This window comes from Heptranchias perlo, chromosome 2 (assembly GCF_035084215.1).
Source record: "Heptranchias perlo isolate sHepPer1 chromosome 2, sHepPer1.hap1, whole genome shotgun sequence".
Classification (NCBI taxonomy): domain Eukaryota; kingdom Metazoa; phylum Chordata; class Chondrichthyes; order Hexanchiformes; family Hexanchidae; genus Heptranchias; species Heptranchias perlo.
The window spans coordinates 21,821,062-21,848,752 of record NC_090326.1 but is presented as its reverse complement, the minus strand read 5'-3'; the positions used below and the strand labels follow the sequence as shown (position 1 = coordinate 21,848,752).

Below are 27,691 nucleotides of genomic sequence, written 5' to 3'. Positions count from 1 at the left end.
GCGCCCTCAGACCCCACCCACCGCATCAGACCCCACCCGCCGCCCTCAGTCCCCACCCGCCGCATCAGACCCCACCCACTGCCCTCAGACCCCACCCACCGCCCTCAGACCCCACCCGCCGCCCTCAGTCCCCACCCGCCGCCCTCAGTCCCCACCCACCGCATCAGACCCCACCCACTGCCCTCAGACCCCACCCGCCGCCCTCAGTCCCCACCCGCCGCCCTCGGACCCCACCCGCCGCATCAGACCCCACCCACTGCCCTCAGACCCCACCCGCCGCCCTCAGTCCCCACCCGCCGCCCTCAGTCCCCACCCGCCGCCCTCAGTCCCCACCCGCCGCCCTCAGTCCCCACCCACGCCCTCAGACTCCACCCGCCGCATCAGACCTCACCCGGCGCCCTCAGTCCCCACCCGCCGCCCTCAGTCCCCACCCACCGCATCAGACCCCACCCGCCGCCCTCAGTCCCCACCCGCCGCATCAGACCCCACCCGCCGCCCTCAGTCCCCACCCACCGCATCAGACCCCACCCGCCGCCCTCAGTCCCCACCCACCGCATCAGACCCCACCCGCCGCCCTCAGTCCCCACCCGCCGCCCTCAGTCCCCACCCACCGCATCAGACCCCACCCACCGCATCAGTCCCCACCCGCCGCCCTCAGTCCCCACCCACCGCATCAGACCCCACCCACCGCATCAGTCCCCACCCGCCGCCCTCAGTCCCCACCCACCGCATCAGACCCCACCTGCCGCATCAGTCCCCACCCGCCCACCCGCTGTATCAGTCCCCACCCGCTGTATCAGTCAAAGAAAGACAAAGGAAAGCAAGAGAAACGTAATTGCTACCACGTGCTCAGTCCGATCTGGGCCGCTATCTAGTGTTCAGTTAACAATATACAGGTACCATATGTATCATGTGTGAACCCCATTGTAGTAGCCCCACCAGAGACATGAGAGCTGCACCCATCTCTTGTGCAGTTTTGGGCGTTGGCGCGATGGATGGATGGATGCATGAGAAGCTTTCTCCAGTAACTATGCATCAGGACAGGGAACGTGTCACATCCTAATGGAGGGGCCAGTGAGTTATACACAGGGCCTCCCATGGGGATGTTTCTTGGGCTAGCCATCTGCTGAGAAAGGCATACAAATGAACGCTTGTGTCCACGGTGATACGATAATTAGCATGTGACTCTGCGATCCAAATCATGATTTGGTTCCTACAATTGATTGGGCTAAAACGATCTGCACAGGACCCATGTCACTGCATTGTTGGAGGTGTAAATGCCTTTCCACTGTAATATTTCAGTGTACTCTACCTGAAGAGTAAAAGCAAGCCCGTATTGCTCTGTACTTATCCCTGATTGCAGTGTTAACTTTTTTATGAGCATGCATTTTTGATGCAAAAGTTTCCATTTCATAGCACACTTGATAAAAGCTGGATTTCGGAGTCTGAACTGAACTCTTCTGATACTGAATTTCTCCAAGTAACTTTGAACAAGTGTTCTCAGGAAGACTCCCCAAGTCCTCGCACCTGATTAAATACCTCACATACACCGCCAGCCAGCACACATCGGTAAATTCGCAGGCGCGGATTTTCTGATGGGAACAAGAACTCGGAAAATCTACCCCACTCTGTGGAAAAGGGATGCGCAGAAGATTTGTTATAACATTTAGAATTTTATAACAGTTATAGGACTGGAAAACCTAATGTGTGCACTCTGCGATAATTGAAGCATTAGGAAGATTGGAAGGTTAATCAAGGACACGCAGCATGGATTTTTTTTTTTATTCGTTCATTGGATGTGGGCGTCGCTGGCGAGGCCAGCATTTATTGCCCATCCTTAATTGCCCTTGAGAAGGTGGTGGTGAGCCGCCTTCTTGAACCGCTGCAGTCCATGTGGTGAAGGTTCTCCAACAGTGCTGTTAGGAAGGGAGTTCCAGGATTTTGACCCAGCGACGATGAAGGAACAGCGATATATTTCCAAGTCAGGATGGTGTGTGACTTGGAGGGGAACGTGCAGGTGGTGTTGTTCCCATGTGTCCTTCTAGGTGGTAGATTGTGGGTTTGGGAGGTGCTGTCGAAGAAGCCTTGGCGAGTTGCTGCAGTGCATCCTGTGGATGGTACACACTGCAGCCACAGTGCGCCGGTGGTGGAGGGAGTGAATGTTTAGGGTGGTGAATGGGGTGCCAATCAAGCGGGCTGCTTTGTCCTGGATGGTGTTGAGCTTCTTGAGTATTGTTGGAGCTGCACTCATCCAGGCAAGTGGAGAGTATTCCATCACACTCCTGACTTGTGCCTTGTAGATGGTGGAAAGGCTTTGGGGAATCAGGAGGTGAGTCACTCGCCGCAGAATACCCAGCCTCTGACCTGCTCTTGTAGCCACAGTATTTATGTGGCTGGTCCAGTTAAGTTTCTGGTCAATGGTGACCCCCAGGATGTCGATGGTGGGAGATTCAGCGATGGTAATGCTGTTGAATGTCAAGGGGAGGTAGTTCGACTCTCTCTTGTTGGAGATGGTGATTGCCTGGCACTTGTCTGGTGTGAATGTTATTTGCCACTTATCAGCCCAAGCCTGGATGTTGTCCAGGTCTTGCTGCATGTGGGCATGGGCTGCTTCATTATCTGAGGGGTTGCGAATGGAACTGAACACTGTGCAATCATCAGCGAACATTCCCATTTCTGACCTTATGATGGAGGGAAGGTCATTGATGAAGCAGCTGAAGATGGTTGGGCCCAGGACACTGCCCTGAGGAACTCCTGCAGCAATGTCCTGGGGCTGAGATGATTAGCATGGATTTGTTCAGGGAAGGTCGTATCTGACTAACCTGATTGAATTTTTTGAGCAGGTAACAAGGAGGGTCGATGAGGGTAACGCGTTTGATGTCGTGTACATGAATTTTAGCAAGGCTTTTGACAAGGTCCAACATGGCAGACTGGTCAAAAAAGTAAAAGCCCATGAAAATGGCTAGTTGGATCCAAAATTGGCTCAGTGGCAGGAAGCAAAGGATAATGGTTGATGCGTGTTTTTGCAACTGAAAGGCTGTTTTCAGTGGGGTCCTGCATGGCTCAGTACTAGGTCCCTCGCTTTTTGTGCTATATATTAATGATTTGGACTTGAATGTGGGGGCTTGATCAAGAAGTTTGCAAATGATACAAAAATTAGCCGTGTGGTTGATAGTGAGGAGGAAAGCAGTAGACTGCAGGAAGATATCAATGGACTGGTCAGGTGGGCAGAAAAGTGGCAAATGGAATTCAATTCAGAGAAGTGTGAGGTAATGCATGGGGAGAGCAAACAAGAGAAGGGGTTACACAACAAATGGGAGGATATTGAGAGGTGTAGAGGAAAAAAGTGACCTTGAAGTGCATGTCCACAGATCCCTGAAGGTAACAGGACAGGTAGATAAGGTGGTTAAAAAGGCACTTGGAATACTTTCCTTTATTATCCGAGACATAGAATATAAGAGCAGGGAGGTTATGCTAGAACTGTATAAAACATTGGTTAGCCCACAGCTTGAGTACTGCATTCAGTTCTGGTCACCACACTACAGGAAAGATGTGATTGCACTTGAGAGGGTACAGAGGAGATTTACGAGGATGTTGCCAGGACTGGAGAATTTTAGCTATGAGAAAAGATTGGATCGGCTGAGATTGTTTTCTTTGGAACAGAGGAGGCTGAGGGGAGACTTAATTGAGGTAAATAAAATAATGACGGGGCTAGATAGAGTGGATAGAGAGGACCTATTTCTCTTAGCGGAGGGGTCAGTGACCAGGAGGCATAGATTTAAAATAAGGCAGAAACCCTCAACTCATTTAAAAAGTACTTGGATGTGCATTTGAAGTGCCGTAACCTACAGGGGAACGAACTAAGTGCTGGAAAATGGGATTAAGCTGGATAGTTCTTTTTCGGCCGGCATGTACACAATGGGCCGAATGGCCTCCTTCTGTGCCGTAACCTTCTATGATTCTATGATAAGATTGACAGATTTTTGTATTTGGTACAAAGCTAACAAAGTAGTCCTTAAAGACGGTAAATTTAAACAGTGCTGTAGATACCTTTGGATTAATTACATGTTTCTAACTGGTAATGGTTGGCAGTTGAAACTTTTTAGAAAAGGCCACTCTGCTTATTATTCAGACTACCATATTTCAGTAGCATTACTGATGGGTAGTTGGGAACCAGAAGTGCGGCTTTTGCAAGTTTAGTTTGTTCCTACTCTGAGGCCTTGGATGGTCACTTACTCCCCGCTGTTATCACCTGTAGACCTCCTGAAGGTACAATGTGTGTCTGAGGAGGCTGGCATTCATCCCATGCCAATGTCACCCATGTCTCTCACGTGCCGTGTTACAGGGAACCTTTTTTAATTTGTCCTTGGGCGACATTTCAAGGGACCATGTTAATTGCCCATCCTGGGTGCTCTGAAACGGTGGTGGTGGGCCTCCTTCTTGAACTGCTGCAGTCCTTGTGGTGATGGTGCTCCCACAGTGGGGCAGGGAATCCCAAGAATTTGCCCCAGCAGTGACGATGGAAAATGATATATGTCCAAGTCAGGATGGTGCATGAACTGGAGGGGAACTTGAAGGTGACGGTATTTCCATGACATTGCTGCTTTCCGTTGTTGCTCGACCCAGTCCAATCAAAAAGCCAAGAGAAACCCAACCATCCTACAGAGATTATTCCTTCCTGCTTTTACAGTGCATTTTATTTGAAACTCATAATCCCAGGTCTCGATTGCCTCCTGTATCTCACAGAGAAAAAATAATTGGTAAAAATCTTTCGGAATCTCAGCTGGCTCTTTGAGTTGCCTTCTGCCATTGAGACAGTATCAGTTGGTCGTAATCTCTTGAAAGAATGTATTTCTTCAGCAAAATGTCACAGGACTTTTCAGTGTTTCTGGACTATTCTTGGTACATATTCACTTACAGCTCTGCCTAGGACAACACAAATAAATAATCGAAGACTTAAGTGAAGGAGAAAGGGGAAAAGTCTAATATTCTGGGAGAATCGTGTCAAGTCATGTATGGCGGCCATTATGCGCTCAGCTGCATTAATGCTTTCATCTCCTTTAAGCCATTGCCATGTTACTTGGAGAATGAATTGGGCTTTTGTAAAAAGTGGGCCCTCAAAATGTTGGCAAGGTTTTAAATTTGATTCATGTGTATTCCGTTACCATGGTTACTTTTACGAAATTGACCTTTCGCTTGATAAATGTATCGTATCAAGCACGGTTCAGGATCCAGCCAGGATAAATGGGATTCTCTGCTCAAGGTGAAAACTTATTTTCTGAGTTGTTTTTTTTTAAATGACATCCACACCTGCATGTTCAAAAGTCTGGAACTTTATTAACATTTTGATTTCTTTGTTCTCACTGGCTGCAAATCTTTCCACGGAAAATCTGTCCTATCTCTCTTTTGCAGCAGTGATGAACTCATTTTCATGAATTCACAGTCAAACAACCATCGGCCCCTGTGAGATCAGGCTAATTTCGACTGGAAGTGAGCTATAAAGCTTGAAGGCTTTGATTCTTTTTTTCAAAGAAATTGAAATAATTAGGGAATTTATCAAACTAACAAGGCGAAATTCACTTCAATTTTAAACAGGGGCTTCAGTTATATGGAGATACTTAGAGAAGCTGGGATTGTTCCCCTTAGAGCAGGGAATGTTAAGGGGAGATTTAATAGAGGTGTTCAAAATTATGAGGGATTTTGATAAGGTAGATAAGGAGAGACTGTTTCCACTGATGGGAGGATCGGTAACCAGAGGACACAGATTTAAGATAATAGGCAAAAGAACCAGAGGGGTGATGAGGAGAAATATTTTTACAAGGTGAGTTGTTATGGTCTAGAATGCACTGCCTGAAAGGGTGGTGGAAGCAGATTCAATAGTAACTTTCAGAAGGGAATTTGATAAATACGTTACTTTAAAAGGAGAAATTTACAGGGCTATGGGGAAAGAGCAGGGGAATGAGACTAATTGGATAGCTCTTTCAAAGAGCCGGCACAGACTCAATGGGCTGAATGGCCTCCTGTGCTGTATGATTCCATGATTCTAGGGCTACAACAGATATGAGGTGAAGGTTTGCTCTGCAGCTTAATCAAAAACTTATTCCTTATAAACACGATTTTGATACCCCAGTAGACACAGAGGAAATTTCCCTCCATGAAGGAATACCGTGACTTTCTTTCCCATCATTAGCGAGGATTTTCCCTCTGCTGCATCATCCATTAGCTGAATGGACAGGGTGGGTCAGATGGCAGCCTTCTCCTTGACTGTTGACAATGGGCCTTCATAAGCAACTGGCAGGAGGTCCATGCCATGATGCTGCGACTAACAGCCTGGCTGAGAACTCATTCCACCTGCGGCAGAAAACCTTTGCTGCTTCAGCCTCCAGCTGTCTGATTAGAAACGGATGTCAATTCTCTGATCACCAGACTTTTGCCACTGCCAGGGGACACCTTCGATTTAATTTTCTGTGCTAGGTTTATTGCCATTGTTGCAGTTAACTAGAGTTTATAGGGTTCGATTCTGCAGTGTGCAGTGGCGAGGGCCACTTGGGTGAGCAAGCTCCATGTTACCGGGTATAGAGGCCTTCGGACTGTTTTTTTAACGCAAAACCATGAGCATACCGTCGTGTAACTGAGCAGTGACATGGGAGCACAGGGTAAGCATGTGTACTCCCCTCATTAAGGCTTTAAAAAAATGAGCTACTTTCCCTATAATGTGTGATCAGAGTCAGAAATGTGCTGATGTCCTTTACTTCATCCTTTATATAAAATGGCGGCCACCTCAGCTGTTTTGGGGCTTGCTCCCTCAAAAAAGTTGTGCGATTGTTGCGTGATGTTTGTGTCTGTAGCAGTTCCTCTTTGTCAATTCTTGCCTTGCCTTGTGGCCTTTACGTCTGTTTTCAAGTTGGAGTCTTCTCTGAATGGCTGCCAACTGCATTGTAACGTGGACTACCGCAATTCTGAGCTTGGGTATCCTGTTGGGTATACAACTATATCTGCTGGTTCTGGAGGTCAAACTGAGGAAAGTGCGTTTCCGCCTTAGTCAGAGCATCTACTGCTCATTGTTCATAAACCTGTGCTAAGGATCTTGGTCAAAGTGGGTCTCACTGCAGCATGCCCTAGAATGAACAGCTGGTCTACAGTCAGATACGGGTAGCAATCTCATCCAAACTCACCGACCACCTTTGCACCACTGCTTGGCACACTCTGAAATGACTCCATGTAACATTGGTGCCCAAATAGCTAACACTGTAGGCAGGCCACAGCGGGTCACAGCGGGCCTGAATCTCGGAGCTCAGCGTCTGAAGGAGGACTGGAGCTGGCAGTCCGGCCAGCAGGTTCTGACTCCTCCAATGACATTTCTATTTGCCCCAGCTCCTTCATGTTGTGTGATACACCGAGTGCTCCCTTTTACAACAACTTGCATTTACGTAATGCTTTTAACGTAGTAAAAACGTCCCAAGGTGCTTCACAGGAGTGTAATCAGACAAAATTTGACACCGAGCCACATAAGGAGATATTAGGACAGGTGGCCAAAAGGTAGGTTTTAAGGAGCATCTTAAAGGAGGAGGTAGAGAGGCAGAGAAGTTTAGGGAGGGAATTCCTGAGCTTAGGCCCTAGGCAGCTGAAGGCACGGCAGCCAATGGTGGAGCGATGAAAATCGGGGTTACGCAAGAAAATCTCTCTCTTACCTGTTGCCATGACCCACGTTTATGTGACACGGTATTATCTCACCCCACCTACCCCACTTAGGCATTGTGGCCATTTGACTTTATCCGAGGCTACCCATCAGCTCTGAACAGGACCTAGTTCCTTTAAAGGACAGTCCTCCATGACTGAAACCTGAAAGGGAGCAGTGCTGATCCTCACCCTCAAATCTGGGTCTGTTGTAGACTAATTGCTAGAGATTGATCGCTATTATTAGTCAACAACTCCATCATTGTATCATGTGACTCCCAGGACGGTAGAAGGCAAACTAGAGGGTAGAAGGCAAACTTTTTTCATCTAGTAATTCCTATGTTCTTGCTGCCAGAGTCAATTTTAATGGAGATGGTTTTGTCCTGACAGTATGGAGGCCAGCTTTAAGGGAGCATGCAGCAGTCCTTTAATATCTGCTCTCACAGCAAATATCAACCATTGACCTCAGTGCTCTCCGTATGCATCAGCCAATCTGTGCAGGGAGTGTCATGATATTCAATTCAGTTCACCTTATAGAATCATAGAATCTTACAGCACAGAAGGAGGCCATTCGGCCTGTCGTGCCTCTTTTAAAGAGCTGTCCAATTTAGTCCCACACCCCAGCTTTTTCCCCATCACCCTGCAAATTAGTCCTCTTCAAGTACATGTCCAATTGCCTTTTGAAAGTTCTTATGGAATTCCACCACCCTTTCAGGTAGTGCGTTCCAGATCTTAACAACCCTCTGTGTGAAAAAATTTCTCTTCATTTCCCCTCTAGTTCTTTTACCAGTTATTTTAAATCTGTGACCTCTGGTTACCGACCCACTTGCCAAAGGAAACAGTTTCTCCCTACTTGCTCTATCAAAACTGCTCATTATTTTAAATACCTCTATCAGGTCTCCCCTTAACCTTCCCTTCTGTAAGGAGAACAATCCCAGCTTCTCCAATCTCTCCACATAACTGAAGTCCCTCATCCCTGGTATCATCCTGGTAAACCTCCTCTGCACCCTCTCCAAGGCCTTGACATCCTTCCGAAAGTGTGGTGCCCAGAATTGTACACAATACTCCAGCTGAGGCCTATCCAGTGATTTGTAAAGGTTCAGCATGACTTCCTTGTTTTTGTATTCAATGCCCTTATTTACAAAGCCAAGTATCCCATATGTTTTCTTAACCACTTATCAACTTACCATTTTCAAGGATATGTGAATATTCAACCCAGGTCCCTCTGCTCTTGCGCTCCCCTCAAAATAGAACCATTTAGAGTATACTGCCTCTCCATTTCGTTCCTCCCAAAGTGCATCACTGCACACTTATCCACATTAAATTGCATCTACCATGTGTCTGTCCATTTCACCAGTCTGTCTATGTCTTCCTGAAGTCTGCTATTATCCTCATCACTAATTACTATGTTGTCAAGTTTTGTATCATCTGCAAACTTTGAAATTGTACTCCCTGTATCCAAGTCTAGATCATTTATATATAACAAGAAAAGCAATGTTCCTAATACCGATCCCTGGGGGACCTCACTGCATGCTACTCTCCAGTCAGAAAAACATCTGTTCACCACTACTCTCTGTCTCCTATCCCTTAGCTAATTACGTACCCAAGTTCCACCGACTCTTTAATACCATGTGCTTCTATTTTCTGGTAAGTCTGTTATGTGGCACTACCTTCATCAACTCCCTCTGATACACCATCAAAGAACTCAATCAGGTTAGTCAGATACGATTTGCCTTCAACAAGTCCATGCTGGCCGTCCCTTATTAACCCATGCTTCTTCAAGTGAGAATTAATTTTGTTCTTGACAATGGTCTCTAGTAGTTTTCCCACCACTGATGTTAGATTGATGGCCTATAGTTACCAGCTTTATCCCTCTCCCCTTTTTTGAACAGGAGTGTAACATTTGCAATCCTCCAGTCCTCTGGCACCGCTCCCATTCCAAGGATGATTGAAAGATTGTGGTCAGAGCTTCTGCTATCTCCACCCTAGATTCCCTCAGCAACCTAGCATGCATCCCATCTGGACTTGTTAACTTTGAGTGAGGCCAACCTATTTAGCACCTCCGTTCTATCTATTTTTATCCTATCCAATATCGCTACGCCCTCCTCCTCTACTACAATATTAACTTCATCCTCTTCTTTTGTGAAGACAGATGCAAAGTGTTCATTCAGTACCTCAGTCATACCCTCTGCCTCCACAGGAAGATTTCCTTTTTTGTCCCTAATCGGCCCCACCATTCCTTTAACTATCTTTTTACATGTTCATAAAAGATTTTTGGGTTCCCTTTTATGTTATCTGCTAATCTTTTCTCATACTCTCTTTGCCCTTCTTAGATTCTTTTTCAATTTCCCCCTGCACTCTCTGTATTCAGCCTGGTTTTCGACTTTATTCTGTACCTGACATTTGTCATAAACCTCCTTTTTCTCTTTTATTTTAACCTCCATTTCCTTTGTCATCCAGGAAGCTCTAACTTTGGATGCCCCATCTTTCTTCCTTATAGGAATATGCTTGGTTTGTACCTGAACTATCTCCACCCTGAAGGCCTTCCATTGCTCGTTTACTGTTTTCTTGGCCAATCTTTGTTCCCAGTCCACCTTACGAAATTAATTAAGATCAGCCTTGGTTCTCAATGCACCACAAGCAGTCCCTGTAGTATAAGCAGCCCTTTGGTATCATCATTTTTGTGTTTTAAAGTATTAAGATGCATGGTTTAGGAGTTGGTTGAGGCATTAGCCTCCGTTCCTTACCCCTGGAGGAGATTTGTGTTCAAGGATTGTAAGTGGATCAGTCCTCTTGCTTCCAGCTGGCAGTTCAGTTTGGTCCATGAGGATGTGTCTACAGCAACCTGCCCTGAACATTAGCAGATTTTGCTATGAAATGGCCAAGAGCTCTGAGTTGTGACATTGCTAAAAATATCAAAAAATCAGCCAACTTTAACAACGAAGAGAAAGAAAATTACTTTAATATAATTAGGAGGGATTAGCAGGTGCATTAAGTTCAAACACTGTCTCCTTGAGGACTGGACTGGAATCGAACTCAGGCAGTGGGTTGAAATCCTCTTGTGTTTTATGTTTTCTGAAATGACCCCTAAGTAAAATGGGACCTTTCGCCCAGAGGGGGCATATGGAGGGCTTAACAACAAGAGCTTGCATTTTTATAGCACCTTTAACGTAGTAAATTGTCCCAAGGCGCTTCACAGGAGCGTTATCAAACAAGATTTGACACCAAGCCACATAAGGAAATATTAGGACAGGTGACTAAAGCTTGATCAAAGAGGTAGGTTTTAAGGAGCATCTTAAAGGAGGAGAGAGAGGCGGAGAGGTTTACGGAGGGAGCTTAGGGCCCAGGCAGTTGAAGGCACGGCTACCAATGGTGGAGCGTGAAAATTGGGGATGCACAAGAGGCCAGAATTGGAGGAACGCAGAGATCTCGGAGGGTTGTAGGGCTGGAGGAGGTTCCAGAGATAGGGAGGGGCGAGGTCATGGAGGGATTTGAAAACAAAGATGAGAGTTTTAAAATGGAAGTGGTAAATGGAAATATTCCACTGTGGTGGGGTCCTGTTAGAGGCACTTGAGATTGGAATGTCTATGTTAATGGGAGTGCAGCTATTGTAGGTGTGTTGCTCAGAGCTTGGAGTTGCTTCACTTTTTTCGATACTTTTAGCAACACCACTCCTCAGAGCTCCTGGCCATTCCATAGCAAAGTCTGCTAATGTTCAAGGCAGGTTGTTGCAGACAATCCTCATAGACCAAACTGAACTGCCAGCTGGAAGCAAGAGGACTGATCCACTTACAATCCTTGAACACAAATCTTGTTGAGTGCTCCTCTGGAACACTAACGGAGGCTAATGCCTCAACCAACTCCTACACCCTTGCATCTTAATACTTTATAAAACAAAATCGTAGAGGCTGCATTATAATTAACCTGCTTTACCTTCCCTGTGGATGCGTGGTGCTGATGGATGGTGCAAGGAAGAGAACATGTTCAATCTTCCAGACCTGATGCTGCTCATCTTATTAATGGTAAAATGCATTAAACAATTGTTCACCGTCTGATGCTTTCTTCTACTATTATTTTACCCAGTTATGTACGTTTTTCCACTTCATCGGGTAGTGTGGTGGATGCTTGTTGCCAGGACTGGCCACAGACTAAATAGCCTTTTCTTGGTTTAGTTTGTACCAGAATGGCTATTGACTCAAATAGAAGTTGGCTGTTATACCCAATTCTCCCAAGATTAGCTCATTAGCGTAACTTCAGGCGTAGATTCGGATACGTGCACATCAGTAGTGGGAGTGGAATACTGTGTCCTAGTCCAATTTAAAAGGGATGATATTTGCTGCACTTAGTGAGATGGAATAATGCCCACTGATTTTCTCTCCCTTTCTGCGGGGAAGCATCTAGATAGACTCTGACTCTGCCCCTGAGATTGACAAATTGTTAGGTCAAAAATCACTGCTTGTGTCTCCACAGCACAGTTATACTGTATGCATAAACTATTGAGATTGATAGATTTTTGTTAGGTAAGGGTATCAAAGGATATGGAACCAATGTATGTAGATGGAGTTAAGATACAGACCAGCCATGATCTGATTGAATGGCGGAACAGGCACGAGGGGCTGAATGGCCTCCTGCTGTTCCTATTGTTTTACAGCTCCTTCAAGCTCACACTTAGTGCGTGAACATTCAATTGAAACATATATATTTTCCTCAGTCGGTCAAAAGGATCTCTCAGGAAATTGTTCAAATTCTTCTCAGTTTGAGTTCTATCTCAAAGGCGTTGATTTGTGGGACAAATTGTTCATCTCCGGGCGTTTTTTCATGGTCTGTCACAGCCCTGCTAAAATTCTTGTTGTCAACCTGTTGCTCACAGGACTAGAAAGGTTTAGATGTTCTACCTGAGCCTTTAATCCATAGATTTTAAAAGCTAGATGTGACAATATGAGAATTAGGCAACGTGTCCTGATTGTCATCAACTTTCAACGTCGCGTCATCTTTTCTTTAGTAAGAAGACATATTGTCTGCCTGGTTGCAAACACCGGGCTGATCTCGTAGGATTTAGAGAGAGCCGTGAGATGAATGAGTATCCATGTTGATGTGTACTTGTTATTAAGCTGCCATTTTAGCTCCTCAGACATTCCATCACCTTCTGTGTAAACAGACGCAGCCTTGGGATATGAATTTTCACATTACCCATCAAAAATCAATAACAATTGTCGAGATGACTTGACTGAATCTGCCGCTTAGGTAATGCTGGTGAATGACCTTTGTGGTTGGTGATACTACAGAGATTGTAATTTCTCACCATGAGTCTACTATTTCTACATTACTGATTGTGAAAGTTCAAGATTTGATACAAGTTTCAGTTCCATCCAATCCGGTATGATTACCAATCTGTCTGTAGTTTCTCTATTCAGGTTGTGAGCTATAACTGATGTCCTTGAAGGCTTAAAAGTGCGACTTGGTTAAACAGCTAAAGCACGGACAAAGACACACCCACCACTTACCCCATCCACGACTTACCCCATCCACGACTTACCCCATCCACGCTTATCACGGGCAGACGCCTATATCGGGCAAATGGCGCTAACCGTTTATCATTACCATAGGTGTCAACTACAAAGGTGCTGCTTAAACCGTATTAAGCGTGCCGGCTATTTTGGACAGTGCAGTATTTATCGATTTGAAAGCTCAGCTGATTTGAGGCAAAGTCAGATCTTCAATCAGCCGTTCGCACTGTTAACAACCTCGGGAGGCAGTCGGAGAGTGGAGACTTCGGGCAGCTTCAACCGGATGGTTTATCCATGCACCGCGTATAGCGGGCAAATCACGTTCGCACACACATGCCCGCTATAACAAAATGATGGAACGCAGAGTAGGATTTTTTTTTATTTGTTCATGGGATGTGGGTGTCGCTGGCGAGGCCAGCATTTATTGCCCATCCCTAATTGCCCTTGAGAAGGTGGTGGTGAGCCGCCGCCTTGAACCGCTGCAGTCCATGTGGTGAAGGTTCTCCCACAGTGCTGTTAGGAAGGGAGTTCCAGGATTTTGACCCAGCGACGATGAAGGAACGGCAATATATTTCCAAGTCGGGATGGTGTGTGACTTGGAGGGGAACGTGCAGGTGGTGTTGTTCCCATGTGCCTGCTGCTCTTGTCCTTCTAAGTGGTAGAAGTCGCGGGTTTGGGAGGTGCTGTCGAGGAAGCCTTGGCGAGTTGCTGCAGTGCATCCTGTGGATGGTACACACTGCAGCCACAGTGCGCCGGTGGTGAAGGGAGTGAATGTTTAGGGTGGTGGATGGGGTGCCAATCAAGCGGGCTGCTTTATCTTGGATGGTGTTGAGCTTCTTGAGTGTTGTTGGAGCTGCACTCATCCAATCAAGTGGAGAATATTCCATCACACTCCTGACTTGTGCCTTGTAGATGGTGGAAAGACTTTGGGGAGTCAGGAGGTGAGTCACTCACCACAGAATACACAGCCTCTGGCCTGCTCTTGTAGCCACAGTATTTATGTACATAGGATTGCCAGGGTCTCTAGAGGAGATCATTTGATTGACCTCGAAAGGATAGAGTTGCAGATTCAGTTGCAGTGCATCAAGGCCATTGACAGTTCTCAACATTGCTACAATATAAATGTCAAGTTCCTGACGAGGAAATATGGAGGCATGCACTGGCAATGGTGCACTGTTGTAAGAGTCCTGAGGGTAAATATTTGTCTTCACCGCCTGGGTAGTAAACTGGCAGAGTGAATCGCCCGCCTGCTGTGGAATCCACCTGGTTTTCATTCTGTTGAAGACAAATATTTACCCCCTTGTAATTCATAAATGCCGAAGACGGTTTACATTTAACGAGCTGTAAGGGATACTGGCCGTACAGAAAAGGGACAACTCTGGGACTGAAGGGATGGTACTTGGCAGGGCCCAATACGTGACGGGGCTCTTACACATGGCAGGGGACAATTGGCACGGAAAGTGAGAGCTTCAGGTTCGGAGTGGGGCGCTCGGAGTGGGGCGCTCGGTCACAATGCCCCCAGGGAAGTGATCCCGGAAGATTCATACTCAATTCTTTTAAGCACCCAGTATCCATGGTTTGTTGGTTTGCTTTTGGAAGGGGGTAGGAGAGATGAGCATTCCTGTGGAAAAAATGACAATTATGGATGGCTCCTCATCTTTTTATTGAAAATGGTCTAAGTAGCAGCTCTCCCTGACCCCTCGGCGAGTTTGTGTTGAATTATCCGAGCTTAGCAAGGGTAGTGTCGGCGAGCGTTACAGTTGGCTCTGGGTTAGGGAAGGCAAAGCGGGCCTGTGATCCTGCTCCTGCTCCCGATGATGGTCATCCTGCAAACCCTGCTGGAGTTTTGCACAGTGGGTGAGGACGGAATGGGGCTAGGCTGGAATAGCCTGCCAACACTCGCCCCTGGCAAGCTGGAAGGAATACTTGAGGGTGTCTTCCATTCATGGAAATCTACTCTAGTGGGGAGACCAGAGGGAGAAGGAGGAGGGGAAAGAAAAATGTTCTGAGTGATTCTCAATCAATTCTAAGTTGAGTCAATAAATTTAAAAGCAATTTAAAATTCTCATCCTTGTGTTCAAATCCCTCCATGGCCTTGCCCCTCCCTATCTCTGTAGCCTCCTCCAGTCCTACAACCCTCCGAGATCTCTGCGCTCCTCCAATTCTGGCCTCTTGCACAGCCGCGATTTCCTTTGCTCCACCATTGGCGGCCGCGCCTTCAGCTGCCTAGGCCCTAAGCTCTGGAATTCCCTCCCTAAACCTCTCCGCCTCTCTATTCTCTCTCTCCTCCTTAAAGATGCTCCTTAAAATCTACCTCTTTGACCAAGCTTTTGGTCACCTGTCCTAACATCTCCTTATGTGGCTCGGCGTCAAATTTAGTTTGATAACTCTCCTGTGAAACCTTGGGACGTTTTACTACGTTAAAGGCGCTATATAAAAGTAAATTGCTGTTGTACTATATCCATGAGATGGTCGTGCTATTTATAATAAAGGATTCGGCCTTTTTAGCCCCTGATTTATATATTTTTTTACTTTTATCTTTGCAGTTCGACAGAGGATTCCTTTCGCTGGCACATACAAGGTAAAATCTCTTATTTTTAAAGTTCTTCCCCTGAAGGGGTTAAATGCTGAAAGTCTGCCTGGCTCCCTCCCCCTTAAAGGAGGGTGATTGCAAGCAGAGAAATGTTGGTTAGCATTCCTTGATACTTAAGTGCAGATTGGCTACCCAAGGTTAGCTCAGTGCTAAAGGAGGTTGTTTGCCTGCAGTGCAAGGAAAGCGGGAGGCTGCAGCCTTTTGTGCTGGGCCTCTTACATTGGCAGCTTCTTGAATCACCGCTGAAAAACTCCCACCAATTGGGCATCGGCGCCAATTGATGTTGCGCCAGAGTGCCGTTTATTTTTACCTCGTGATCAGAAGGATAAATGCTGTGTTAATTTCTAGGAGACGACAGGAGGAATTCTCTTGGCTTCCTCATCGCCTCAGCGTGTCGGTCTTGCTCCTCGATTAGGCCAAGGGGATTTTAATCGCTGCGCCGTTCTCTCTTTTTTTTTTAACCATGTACCTGCATGCCTCAGACGCGCAGAAAGGGGCGGACGATGAAATCGCCAGCGGCTTGGAGCTGGTGGACTCCTGCCTGAGGTCCCTGCAAGAGTCGGGAATACTGGACCATCACGAATACTCTTCGAGTGAAAGTGAGACTCATTTCATTTTAATATTTCGTTTATTTCTGTTCGGTTAGTTGAATGAATTTCTAACTATCTGTCCCATTCGCACAGGTGAGTGCTATAGTCACGGTCCTGAAGGCCGCAAGCCTCAAATTACATTGGGTGGGCAAAGGCCTTATTAAATAATTAATGCCTTTTTTGCTTCGCTGACACGTTTCCTGACTGCTCTCAAATGACTCTTTGTGCAGGGCCCAGTCTTCTCTCCCAGAGTGCATCACAGATCAATGCCAACCCGGAAGGGTCCTACCAGTACTCTGGCAGTTACCATAGCAACCAGACCCTATCCCGCGGCGACTCGACCACATCGCAGCTCTCTGGGAGGACCTCCAGTGGTCAGATTGGAGCAGGAGTCGGCATTCATAACTATAGTCAGGTACATTGTATAAAAATAATGTGCACCAAGATCCACTTCAGACAAAACAAAAACGTTTGGGAAAGAAAGAAATATTGCATTTATATAGTGCTTTTCACAACCTCAGGACGTCCCAAAGCACTTTACAGCCAATGAAATACTTTTGAAATGTAGTCACTGTTGTAATGTAGGGAAATACAGCAGCCAATTTGCGCACAGCAAGCTCCCACAAACAGCAATGTGATAATGACCAGAAGATCTGTCTTAGTGATGTTGGTTGAGGGACAAATATTGGCCAGGACAGCAGGGAGAGCTCCCTTGCTCTTCTTCGAATAGTACTGTGGGATTTTTTTTACGTCCACCTGAAGGGCAGATGGGGCCTCGGTTTAACCTCTCATCCGAAAAATGGCACCTCCAACAGTGCAGCACTGCACTAGGAGTATCAGTCTAGATCTCGTGCTCAGGTCTCTGGAGTGGGACTTGAATCCACAGCCTTCTGGCGAAATTTCTACCCACTGAGCCACAGCTGACAACTGAGAAGCTAAGGCAGTAGTATTCGCTCCTCTGTAGGCCCAGTGCAGTTATTAAAGGGATTTAATGTTCTCAGAATAGCAGCTTTAGAGGATGTTTCTCACTTTGCCTTGGGAATGGCTGATATACAGAAAAACTGGAGATGCAGCATGCACTCTATGTATTCTATTTTTCTGCTGACCCCAAGGCGACACTCTACAGCACAGGGCCCAGAGTGTGACTGAAATTTCGAGCAGGCCAGTCAAAACGCCTGAAGATAACTCTCCCACAGTCAGCACAAGGGGTCAAAGGAACACTCTTGTTTTTCCCATGCTGAAATGTTGGCACAATTTCTTTTTGTCAGGAATACACCTCCTCCAGCCCTACAACCCTCCGAGCTCTCTGCGTTCCTCCAATTCTGGACTCTTGCGCATCCACAATTATCTTTGCCCCTCCATTGGCGGCCGTGCCTTCAGCTGCCTAGGCCCTAAGTTCTGTAATTCCCTCGCTAAACTTCTCCACCTCTCTACCTCCTCCTTTAAGACGCTCCTTAAAACCTACCTCTTTCACCAAGCTTTTGGTCACCTGTCCTAATATCTCCTTATGAGGCTCAGTATCACTTTTTGTCTGATTACGCTCCCATGAAGCGCCTTGGGACATTTTAACTACATTAAAGGCCCTCCGTAAATTTCAGCTTATCCAAAACTCTGCTGACCGTATCCTAACTCGCACCAAGTCCCGTTCACCCATCACCCCTGTGCAAACTGACGTACATTGGCTCCCGGTCCGACAACGCATTCGAATTTAAAAATTCTCATCATTGTGTTCAAATCCCTCCATGGCCTCGCCGCTCCCTACCTCTGTAACCTCTTACAACCCTCTGAGATCTCCGTGCTCGTCCAATTCTGACCTCTTGTGCGTTCCTGATTTTCTTCACTCCATCATTGGCGGCCATGCCTTCATCTGGAATTCCCGCCCTAAACCTCTCCGCCACTGTACCTCTCTCTCCTTCTTTAAGACGCTCCTTAAAACTAATCTCTTTGACCAAGCTTTTGAACACCTGTCCTAAATCTCCTTATGTGGCTTGGTGTCAAATTTTGTCTGATTACACTCCCATGAAGCGCCTTGGGACATTTTTACTAAGTTAAAGGTGCTATATAAATGCAAGTTGTTGTTGGTGTAACTTTGTTCCAATTTGCCTTCTTTTAAAATTAATTTGAACTGTCTTTTCTCTTCTCCACCCCACCCCCTCTGCCCCGGCAGGTTAACCGGGCCGGTGACAGTGGTCGTACGTCAGGATCTGAATCCTCCCCAGCCCACTCTGCATCGCAGTCCAGGGAGTCCTTCGTGCCGAGCCACGGGAGTGCGTTCCGCCTGCCCGACCCCCAGCACCCGTCTTCGGTCTACTACGTCAGCGCCACCCTGCCCGCCCAGAGAGTGAGCTCGCCCATGACCCTCCAGCGGGCGGGCTCGCCGCCCAAGCTCCAGCGGGCGGGCTCGGCGGCCGAGAGCGGAGTCTACGGTGCCCAGCGGCTCTCCTCCCCCAAGCAGACGGCCTCGCCCAGCCGTCTCTCCAAGTCCTACAGCACCAGCTCACCGGTCAACATCGTGGTGTCCTCAGCCGCCCTCGCCCCCTCGCCCCCGGTGAATGCCGCCACCTCGCCCGCCCACCAGGCCAGCTCAGTGCAGCCCGGCTACGCCACGCTTTCGCCCACCAAGCGCCTCGGCCACACGTCTGACCCGTACGGCAAGCACCCGCAGGAGCTGTACGAGCGCTCTACCCTACAGAGGCCCGGCAGCCTAGCAGGTAATTCAATCCGGGGTCCGGGACGTGTTCATCGTCAAGGCTTTGGGTGTCGTTACTGTTTACGGAAAGGATATCAAGGGCACTGGAGAAGGTGTAAAGTCAATTTGCAATGCTGCCTCTAGAACTGAAAGGGTACAACTATCAGGAAAGACTGAACAGGCTGGGGCTCTTTTCTCCAGAGAGGGTGACCTGATAGAGGTCTTTACGCTTTTGACGGGATTCGAAAGGGTAGATGTTGAGAAGATGTTTCCACTTGCGGGTGAGTCTAAAACCAGGGGCCATAAATATAAGATAGTCATTAATAAATCCAATAGGGAATTCAGGAGAAACTTCATTACTCGAGAGTGGTTAGAATGTGGAACTCGCTACCACAAGGAGTAGTTGAGGTGAATTACATAATTACATATTACATATAATTTTGCAACACAGAAATAAGCCATTCGGCCCGACAGGTCCATGCTAGTGTTTATGCTCCACACGAGCCTCCTCTCACCTTACTTCATCTAACCCTGTCAGCGCATCCTTCTACTCCTTTATCCCTCATGTACTTATCTAGTTTCTCCTTAAATACATCTCTGCTATTTGCCTCAACTCCTCCCATGTGGTAGCAAATTCCACATTCTCACCACTCTCTGAGTAAAGAAGTTTCTCTTGAATTCCTTATCGGATTTATTAATGACTATTTTATATTTATGGCCCCTAGTTTTGGACTCCCCCACAAGTGGAAACATCCTCTCTACTTTTACCCTATCAAACCCCTTCATAATTTTAAAGACCTCTATCAGGCCACCTCTCAGACTGCTCTTTTCTAGAGAAAAATGCCCCAGTCTGTTCAGTCTTTCTTGATAGTTGTACCCTCTCACTTCTGGTATCATTCTTGTAAATCTTTTTTGCACCTTCTCCAGTGCCTCTAGATCCTTTTTATAACATGGAGACCAGAACCGGTCACATACTCCAAGTGTGGTCTAACCAAGGTTCTGTACATAACTTCTCTGTTTTTGAATTGTATTCCTCTAGAAATGAACCCCAGTGCTTTGTTTGCACTTTTTATAGCTTTGTTAACCTGTGTTGCTACTTTTAATGGTTTGTTTATCTGTACTCCTAGATCCCTTTGCTCCTCTACCCCATTCAGACTCTTATTATCCAAGGGGTGGATGGCCTCCTTATTCCTCCTGCCTAAATGTACCATATTATATAGAAGAGCTTAGATGCATTTAAGGGGAAACTAGAAAAGTATATGAAGGAGAAAGGAATAGACGGTTATGCTGATCGCGTTAGATGAAGAGGAGTGGGAGGAGGCTCCTGTGGAGCATAAACACTGGCATAGACCAGTTGGGCCGAATGGCCTGTTCCTATGCTGTAAATTCGATGTAATATGTTGCTTTTTAAAGTAGCAAGACAAAAGCAGCTTGTAAATGTAAAGTTGTTGGTACAATCCGGGTTAGTAATTGGTTTAACTCCCTTAGGTGGACCTTCTCACTGTGTCTGATAAAGGGCAGAGGTTAATGTTTTGCAGCTATTATGTAGAATATTCTTTAACAAGTCCCATGTGTACTGTTCACATTCTTTAAGATTAATTAACGTTCTTGCTGTACAGCCAGAATCGTTGTTTTTATCATAGCAGTCTCTATTATTTATATTATTTGATTATCCTGCTCCAGAAATTATTTTTTTGCAGCCTTCCTGGTTATAATTTTGTTTTTCCATCTACTTGTTGACACTCTACACATCTGTTTGCAGTTGTTGCAGCAGTCAACAGGTTAAGATTGTGTCTGATTAGGTCACACAGCAGATCACAGCTCCAGTACGCTGTGCAATGGAGTGGTAGGCGGGTGGGGGGAGGGTTGCTGTTGGTGATTGACAGCGAGCTCATAATTCTGTAACCATATCTCTGTAACCTCCTCCAGCCTTATGACCCCCCGAGATCGCTGTGCTCCTCCACTTCAGGCCTCTCGCGCATCCCCAATTTCCTTTGCCCCCACCATCGGCGGCCGTGCCTTCAGCCGTCCAGGCCCTAACCTCTGTAATCCCCTCCCTAAGCCTCTCCGCCTCTCTACCTCTCTCTCCTCCTTTAAGGCACTCCTTAAAACCTATCTCTTTGAACAAGCTTTTGGTCACCAGTCCTAATATCTCCTTATGTGGCTTGGTGTCAACCTTTGTTTGATAATCGCTCCTGTGAAGCACCTTGGGATGTTTTCCTACATTGACAGCGGCGTATAAAGGCAAGTTGTCATTGAGTTGCCAAGAGGAGGCTCGATGCAGCACCCTGTGGAGCAGACAGCCCCCCCTCACGCTCAGTGTAAAGGGGCCTGGCTGGTTCTCTGGACCGGGGGAGGCTGGCTTTGCGCAGAGAGACACTCCCACTCAGAATTAAACCATTTCTTTTACTGTGAATAGGCTAACACCTAAAGAAGGAAAAACTTGCATTTATATAGCGTCTTTCACAACCTCAGGACGTCCCAAAACACTTTACAACCAATGAAGTGCTTTTAGAAGTGTAGTCACTGTTGCAACATAGTCACTAAAATAGGGCAATCGTTTGCTTGCAGTATCCCACGACAGATTCTCAAGGCTACCGATCGCCGTATCTCATCATGAAACTCTTCTTTCTCTTTTTAAGTTCGTCCGTCTGTTTCAGGGCAGTTCAATTAGGACCCGCCACGATATCGTTGCTGTACCCCTGGAAACTGGCTGAAACTGGCTCCGACCCACATGTGACAGCCTAACGCAGTGAGGGTGTAATTGCCTGTCTGAAGTGTCAGTTCCCATGACGTGACCCATTTCTTTCCAGCATGTGCCTCCTTCTAAATACCCATCTGTCACGTGCTTGGTGCCAGGGCTGAAATCTAAGTGCACATTCAGTTGCTGAAGCATTGCAAATAACTTAATTGCATCTCTGCAAGGCACAAAAAAAAACACCCTTTGACCCAGCCAAAGTAGCTATACTGCATTGAGGGAACAGTGGCCCCAATTGGTTGTGTTTGTTTTCTAGTGTAGTTTGGCGGAGTGCTCACTTATAAGTCAGAAGGTTGTGGGTTCAAGACGGCTTCAGGAGTTAAGCATATAATCCAGGCTGACATCCTAGTGCAGTACTGAGGGAGCGCTGCACTGTCGGAAGTGCCGTCTTTTGGATGAGATGTTGAACCGAGGCATTGTCTGCCTGTTCAGGTGGATGTAAAAGATCCCAGGGCACTATTCAAAAAGAACAGAGCTCTCACGGAGACCCGACCAATATTTATCCCTCAACCAAGACTACCAAATCAGATTAACTGGTCATTTATCTCAATGCTGCCAGTGGGATCTTGCAATGTGCAAATTGACTGCTGCATTTACTTACAAAGCAGTGACCACACTTCAGAAGAAATTCATTAGCTGCGAAGCACTTTGGGACGTCCTGAGGACACCAACAGCGCTAGTACAAAATGCAAGTTCTTTCTTTCTGTCTTTCTTTATTAGAATTTATCATTCAACTAAGAAAGCCCTTGCAAAGTAACAACAACTTGTATTTATATTGCACCTTTAACGTACAAAAACATCCCAAGCTGTATCACAGAGCAATCAAGAATAATGGGCACTGAGCCAAAGAAGGGAGGTGGGGTTGGAATCGTGGCTTGGGTCCTGAGCTTTGGTTTGTTGGTGATGAACTGTTCTCTAAGAACGTCATCGCAATAGCTAATGCCACAACATCAAAAGGCGTATAGTGGTGGGGAGGGGGAAGGGGTGGGAAGGACTCAAATAAAAATGCTGCTTTTTTTTCCCTGTCCTGACAATATTAACTTGTGGTCACTCAGACCATCTGCCTCAAAAGCAGACAAGTAGTGATCGGGTCAGGCAATGGACTGCCCCCTTTTGGCTGGACCAATGCCCACGCTAGTATAAGTGATGCTCTTTCACTGCCCTCAGAGAGAAATGTAACATGCTGACATAACACGGGCAAGAGTTTTCAATTCAATTCTGGGCACCACATCTCAGGAAGGATATATTGGCCTTGGAGGCAGATTCACCAGAATGATACCGGGGCTTAGAGGGTTAAATTATGAGGACAGGTTGCATAAAGTTGGCTTGTATTCCCTTGAGGATAGAAGATTGAGGGGTGATCTGATCAAGGAGTTTCAAATGGTAAAACCATTTGATAAGGTAGATATGGAGAAACTATTTCCTCTTGTGGGGGAATCAGGAACAAATTAGAGCTAGGCTGTTCTGGAGTGAAATCAGGAAGCACTTTTACACACAATGAGTGGCAGAAATCTGGAATTCTCTCCCCCAAAAGGCTGTAGATGCTGGGGGACAATTGGAACTTTCAAGACTGAGATTGATAAATTTTTGTTGGGTAAGGATATCAAGGGATATGGAGCGAAGGCAGGAAAATGGAGTTGAGGAACAGATTAGCCATGATCTAATTGAATGGTGGAGCAGGCCCGAGAGGATCAATGGCCTATTCCTGGTCCTAATGTTCCTAAGAGCCTACTGCCACTGTGACCCACATATCACTCCCTTAACAGTCAAACAGCAGAGCAAATAGAACTTGCTAATCCTTCATGGGCAAGTCCCACCATTTCTCAGCTAGGCTACTGGGAACACTTCTGTAAGGATACAGGAGGATGGCACAGACAGGACAAAGTTAATCAGTCAGGGAGCAGCCCAGGAGACTTCACTGTCCCAAATAATGGAGGAGGAAGCTGCGGAACAGAAAAAGTAGCAGACAATGGATTGAATCGATGGAGCTAATTCCTGCTGATTGTATCTCGCTGTGTTGCAGACAGTACTTTCAGGAGCACTGTCGATGCATTTGCCTTTCTCCATACTCTCAGCTGTAGCTCTCAGAGTCAAGGCTGCCGAATTGAGTCTTTAATTTGAGGTACTATTCGCTGCAGTTAGCTCGCACAATCCAATCTTAGTTCCTGAGAGCCTCCTTCAGCTGTTAGTGGGAGATGAACTTCCTCAGAATTGATGTCAGGGTGGGAGCTGCTGACCATTGCATCCACATTGTTACTCAACTTTAATTTGAAAATAGCCTTTTAGTCCAAGCAAAGGAATAATCATCTGTGTGAAATAATTTTATCAGGGCCTGCAATATGAATTCATTTACTCCATCTATAATATATGTTACTGTCTGGTGACCAGACTAGGGCTGTCTCAGTTCTGCTGACCCTGTTCCAGTGTCATGAATCATGTATCAGTTGACCCTGGTATCTTGGTCTTAATCCATCTAACCAATATTGCCCACAGAAGATTGAATTCACACACAATTACTTCTCACCCTCCAAAAGCAAACACGCACGCACGCACGCACACACACACACACACACACACACACACACACACACACTCTCTCTCACACTTATACTTTCTCACACACTGAAGACTTGTTCTCCAGAACTAGCTGCGCCTCTAGCCAAACTGTTCCAGGACAGCTACAACACTGGCATCTACCCGACAATGTGGAAAATTGCCCAGGTATGTCCTGTCCACAAAAAGCAGGACAAATACAATCCGGCCAATTACCGCCCCATCAGCCTACTCTCAATCATCAGCAAAGTGATGGAAGGTGTCGTCGACAGTACTATCAAGCGGCACTTACTCACCAATAACCTGCTCACCGATGCTCAGTTTGGGTTCCTCCAGGACCACTCGGCTCCAGACCTCATTACAGCCTTGGTCAAAACATGGACAAAAGAGCTGAATTCCAGAGGCGAGGTGAGAGTGACTGCCCTTGACATCAAGGCAGCATTTGACTGAGTGTGGCACCAAGGAGCCCTAGTAAAATTGAAGTCAATGGGAATCAAGGGGAAAACTCTCCAGTGGCTGGAGTCATACCTAGCACAAAGGAAGATGGTGGTGGTTGTTGTAGGCCAATCATCTCAGCCCCAGGACATTGCTGCAGGAGTTCCTCAGGGCAGTGTCCTCGGCCCAACCATCTTCAGCTGCTTCATCAATGACCTTCCCTCCATCATAAGGTCAGAAATGGGGATGTTCGCTAATGATTGCACAGTGTTCAGTTCCATTCACAACCCCTCAGATAATGAAGCAGCCTGTGCCCGCATGCAGCAAGACCTGGACAACATCCAGGCTTGGGCTGATAAGTGGCAAGTAACATTTGCGCCAGACAAGTGCCAGGCAATGACCATCTCCAACAATAGAAAGTCTAACCACCTCCCCTTGACATTCAACGGCATTACCATCGCCGAATCCCCCACCATCAACATCCTGGGGGTCACCATTGACCAGAAACTTAACTGGACCAGCCATATAAATACTGTGGCTACAAGAGCAGGTCAGAAGCTGGGTATTCTGTGGCGAGTGACTCACCTCCAGACTCCCCAAAGCCTTTCCATCATCTACAAGGCACAAATGTAAGGAGTCTTACAACACCAGGTTATAGTCCAACAGCTTTATTTGAAATCACAAGCTTTCGGAGGCTTCCTCCTTCGTCAGGTGAGTATAACCTGGTGTTGTAAGACTCCTTACATTTGTCCACCCCAGTCCATCACCGCATCTCCACATCATGGCTACAAGGCACAAGTCAGGAGTGTGATGGAATACTCTCCACTTGATTGGATGAGAGCAGCTCCAACAACACTCAAGAAGCTCAACACCATCCAGGACAAAGCAGCCCGCTTGATTGGCACCCCATCCACCACCCTAAACATTCACTCCCTTCACCACCAGCGCATTGTGGCTGCAGTGTGAACCATCCACAGGATGCACTGCAGCAACTCGCCAAGGCTTCTTCGACAGCACCTCCCAAACCCACGACCTCTAGCACCTAGAAGGACAAGGGCAGCAGGCACATGGGAACAACACCACCTGCACGTTCCCCTCCAAGTCACAGATTATCCCGACTTGGAAATATATCGCCGTTCCTTCATCGTCGCTGGGTCAAAATCCTGGAACTCCCTTCCTAACAGCACTGTGGGAGAACCTTCACCACATGGACTGCAGCGGTTCAAGAAGGCGGCTCACCACCACCTTCTCAAGGGCAATTAGGGATGGGCAATAAATGCTGGCCTTGCCAGCGACACCCACATCCCATGAACGAATAAAAAAAAACACGCACACCCTGTTTTCCGCCTCTCTCACACAAACACACACACACACACACGTGCAGGTTCTCTCACACTTATACTTTCTCACACATGCCTGTTCTCCTATCTCACACATACACACACGCACAGGCGCTCTCACACTTATCCTTTCTGAATCATGCACACTCTGCTTTTCTCGCTGTCGCACACGTACAGACCATCTCACACATGCGAACATATTCACTGACACACATGTATGAACATACACACTCTCACACCTGCATGCGCTCTTTCACGCACACTGTTTGTCTCTCACGCACACTCTTTTTCTCTCTCTCATACATTCTCTCCCTCACACGTGTGCACATGCACGTGCACGTGCACAGGCCCAGGTCAAGTATAGCACAAGCGGCTTAACTCGCTCGACTCTGCCCTGCAATGTCCCTTAATCCCAAGAGCTGCCTGCACTGCACCAGTGTATTTGTCCATTTTCTACACCCAGCACATCGCCCTGCCTCTTTGTGATGTAACCAGTTGGTACTGATTTATTAGATTGATTTCTTTCTCCCCCCTGTGGGTATGTAAAGCTCCATTTTTAAAACAACTACTTTTCACCCTCCCATGTTTCAGGTCTTCCCCAAAACTGCGATCGGATGATCTGCTTTCAGGTCTCCTCCAGTGTTGCTCCTCATTCAGCCTCTAGGGGCTGCACAAGAGCAGCCTGGTGATGACTGGCTTTCCAGAACTTGGCCTCGCCTTGTGGGGCAGCACCTGCCATCTGTTTGCCCGCTCCCCTCAGTCAGTATGTCAGACACCAACCTCTCTCTGAGCACCCTATGGCACTGTACTTTCAAGCATTAATGGGCTGCCCACCTTGCTGCTTATATAACTAGGGACTGTCTTATTCCGGTTGACTTTGTTCCAGTGCCATGAATCATGTATCAGTTAATCCATCTATTCCCATATTGCCCACAGACTCCAATAGAGGGTAAAACCGGGCGAGGTGTAAAACGGGCGGCCGATCCAATCCCGTCAGATACCCGCTGGGCCTATTGGGTTAAAATCGCCCCCCAACAATTGCGGATCACATCTGATCCCCAACGAAACTAAGGAGGAGGCCTTACCCTCCGATCCACTAGAGACCTGACCTGACGTGTCGCCGATTTGCAGAGTCAGAATCAGTTTAGCTTTTTTCTCTTGCACTCCCTGTAAACTTGAGCTCATCCAAAACTCTGCTGCCCATACCCTAAATCGCACCAAGTCCCGTTCACCATCACCCCTATGCTCACTGATCTACATTGGCTCCAGGTCCGGCAATGCCTCGATTTTAGAATTCTTATTCTTGTTTTTAAATCCCTCCATGGCCTCACCCCTCCTAACTCTGTAACCTCCTCCACCCTACAACCCTCCGAGATCTCTACACCCCTCCAATTCTGGCCTCTTGTGCATCCCCGATTTTCTTTGCTCCACCATTGGCGGCCGTGCCTTCAGCTGCTCATGCCCTAAGCTCTGGAATTCCCATCCTAAACCTCTCCGGCTCTCTACCTCTCTTTCCCCCTTTAAGACGCTCCTTAAACCTACCTATATG

At 46.9% G+C, this 27,691-nt stretch overlaps 1 protein-coding gene across 2 annotated transcripts in view; it reads left to right on the top strand.

Annotated features, from left to right (window-relative positions):
* Positions 1-27,691, top strand: part of LOC137335753 (catenin delta-2-like) — a 532,228-nt gene that overhangs the window by 180,628 nt on the left and 323,909 nt on the right. For both annotated transcript variants that reach the window (XM_068001100.1, XM_068001090.1), the window contains exons 3-6: positions 15,731-15,765; positions 16,260-16,376; positions 16,598-16,782; positions 18,535-19,078. In XM_068001100.1, the coding sequence (XP_067857201.1) occupies positions 15,731-15,765; positions 16,260-16,376; positions 16,598-16,782; positions 18,535-19,078 (881 nt within the window). The remainder of the gene's footprint in view (positions 1-15,730; positions 15,766-16,259; positions 16,377-16,597; positions 16,783-18,534; positions 19,079-27,691) is intronic.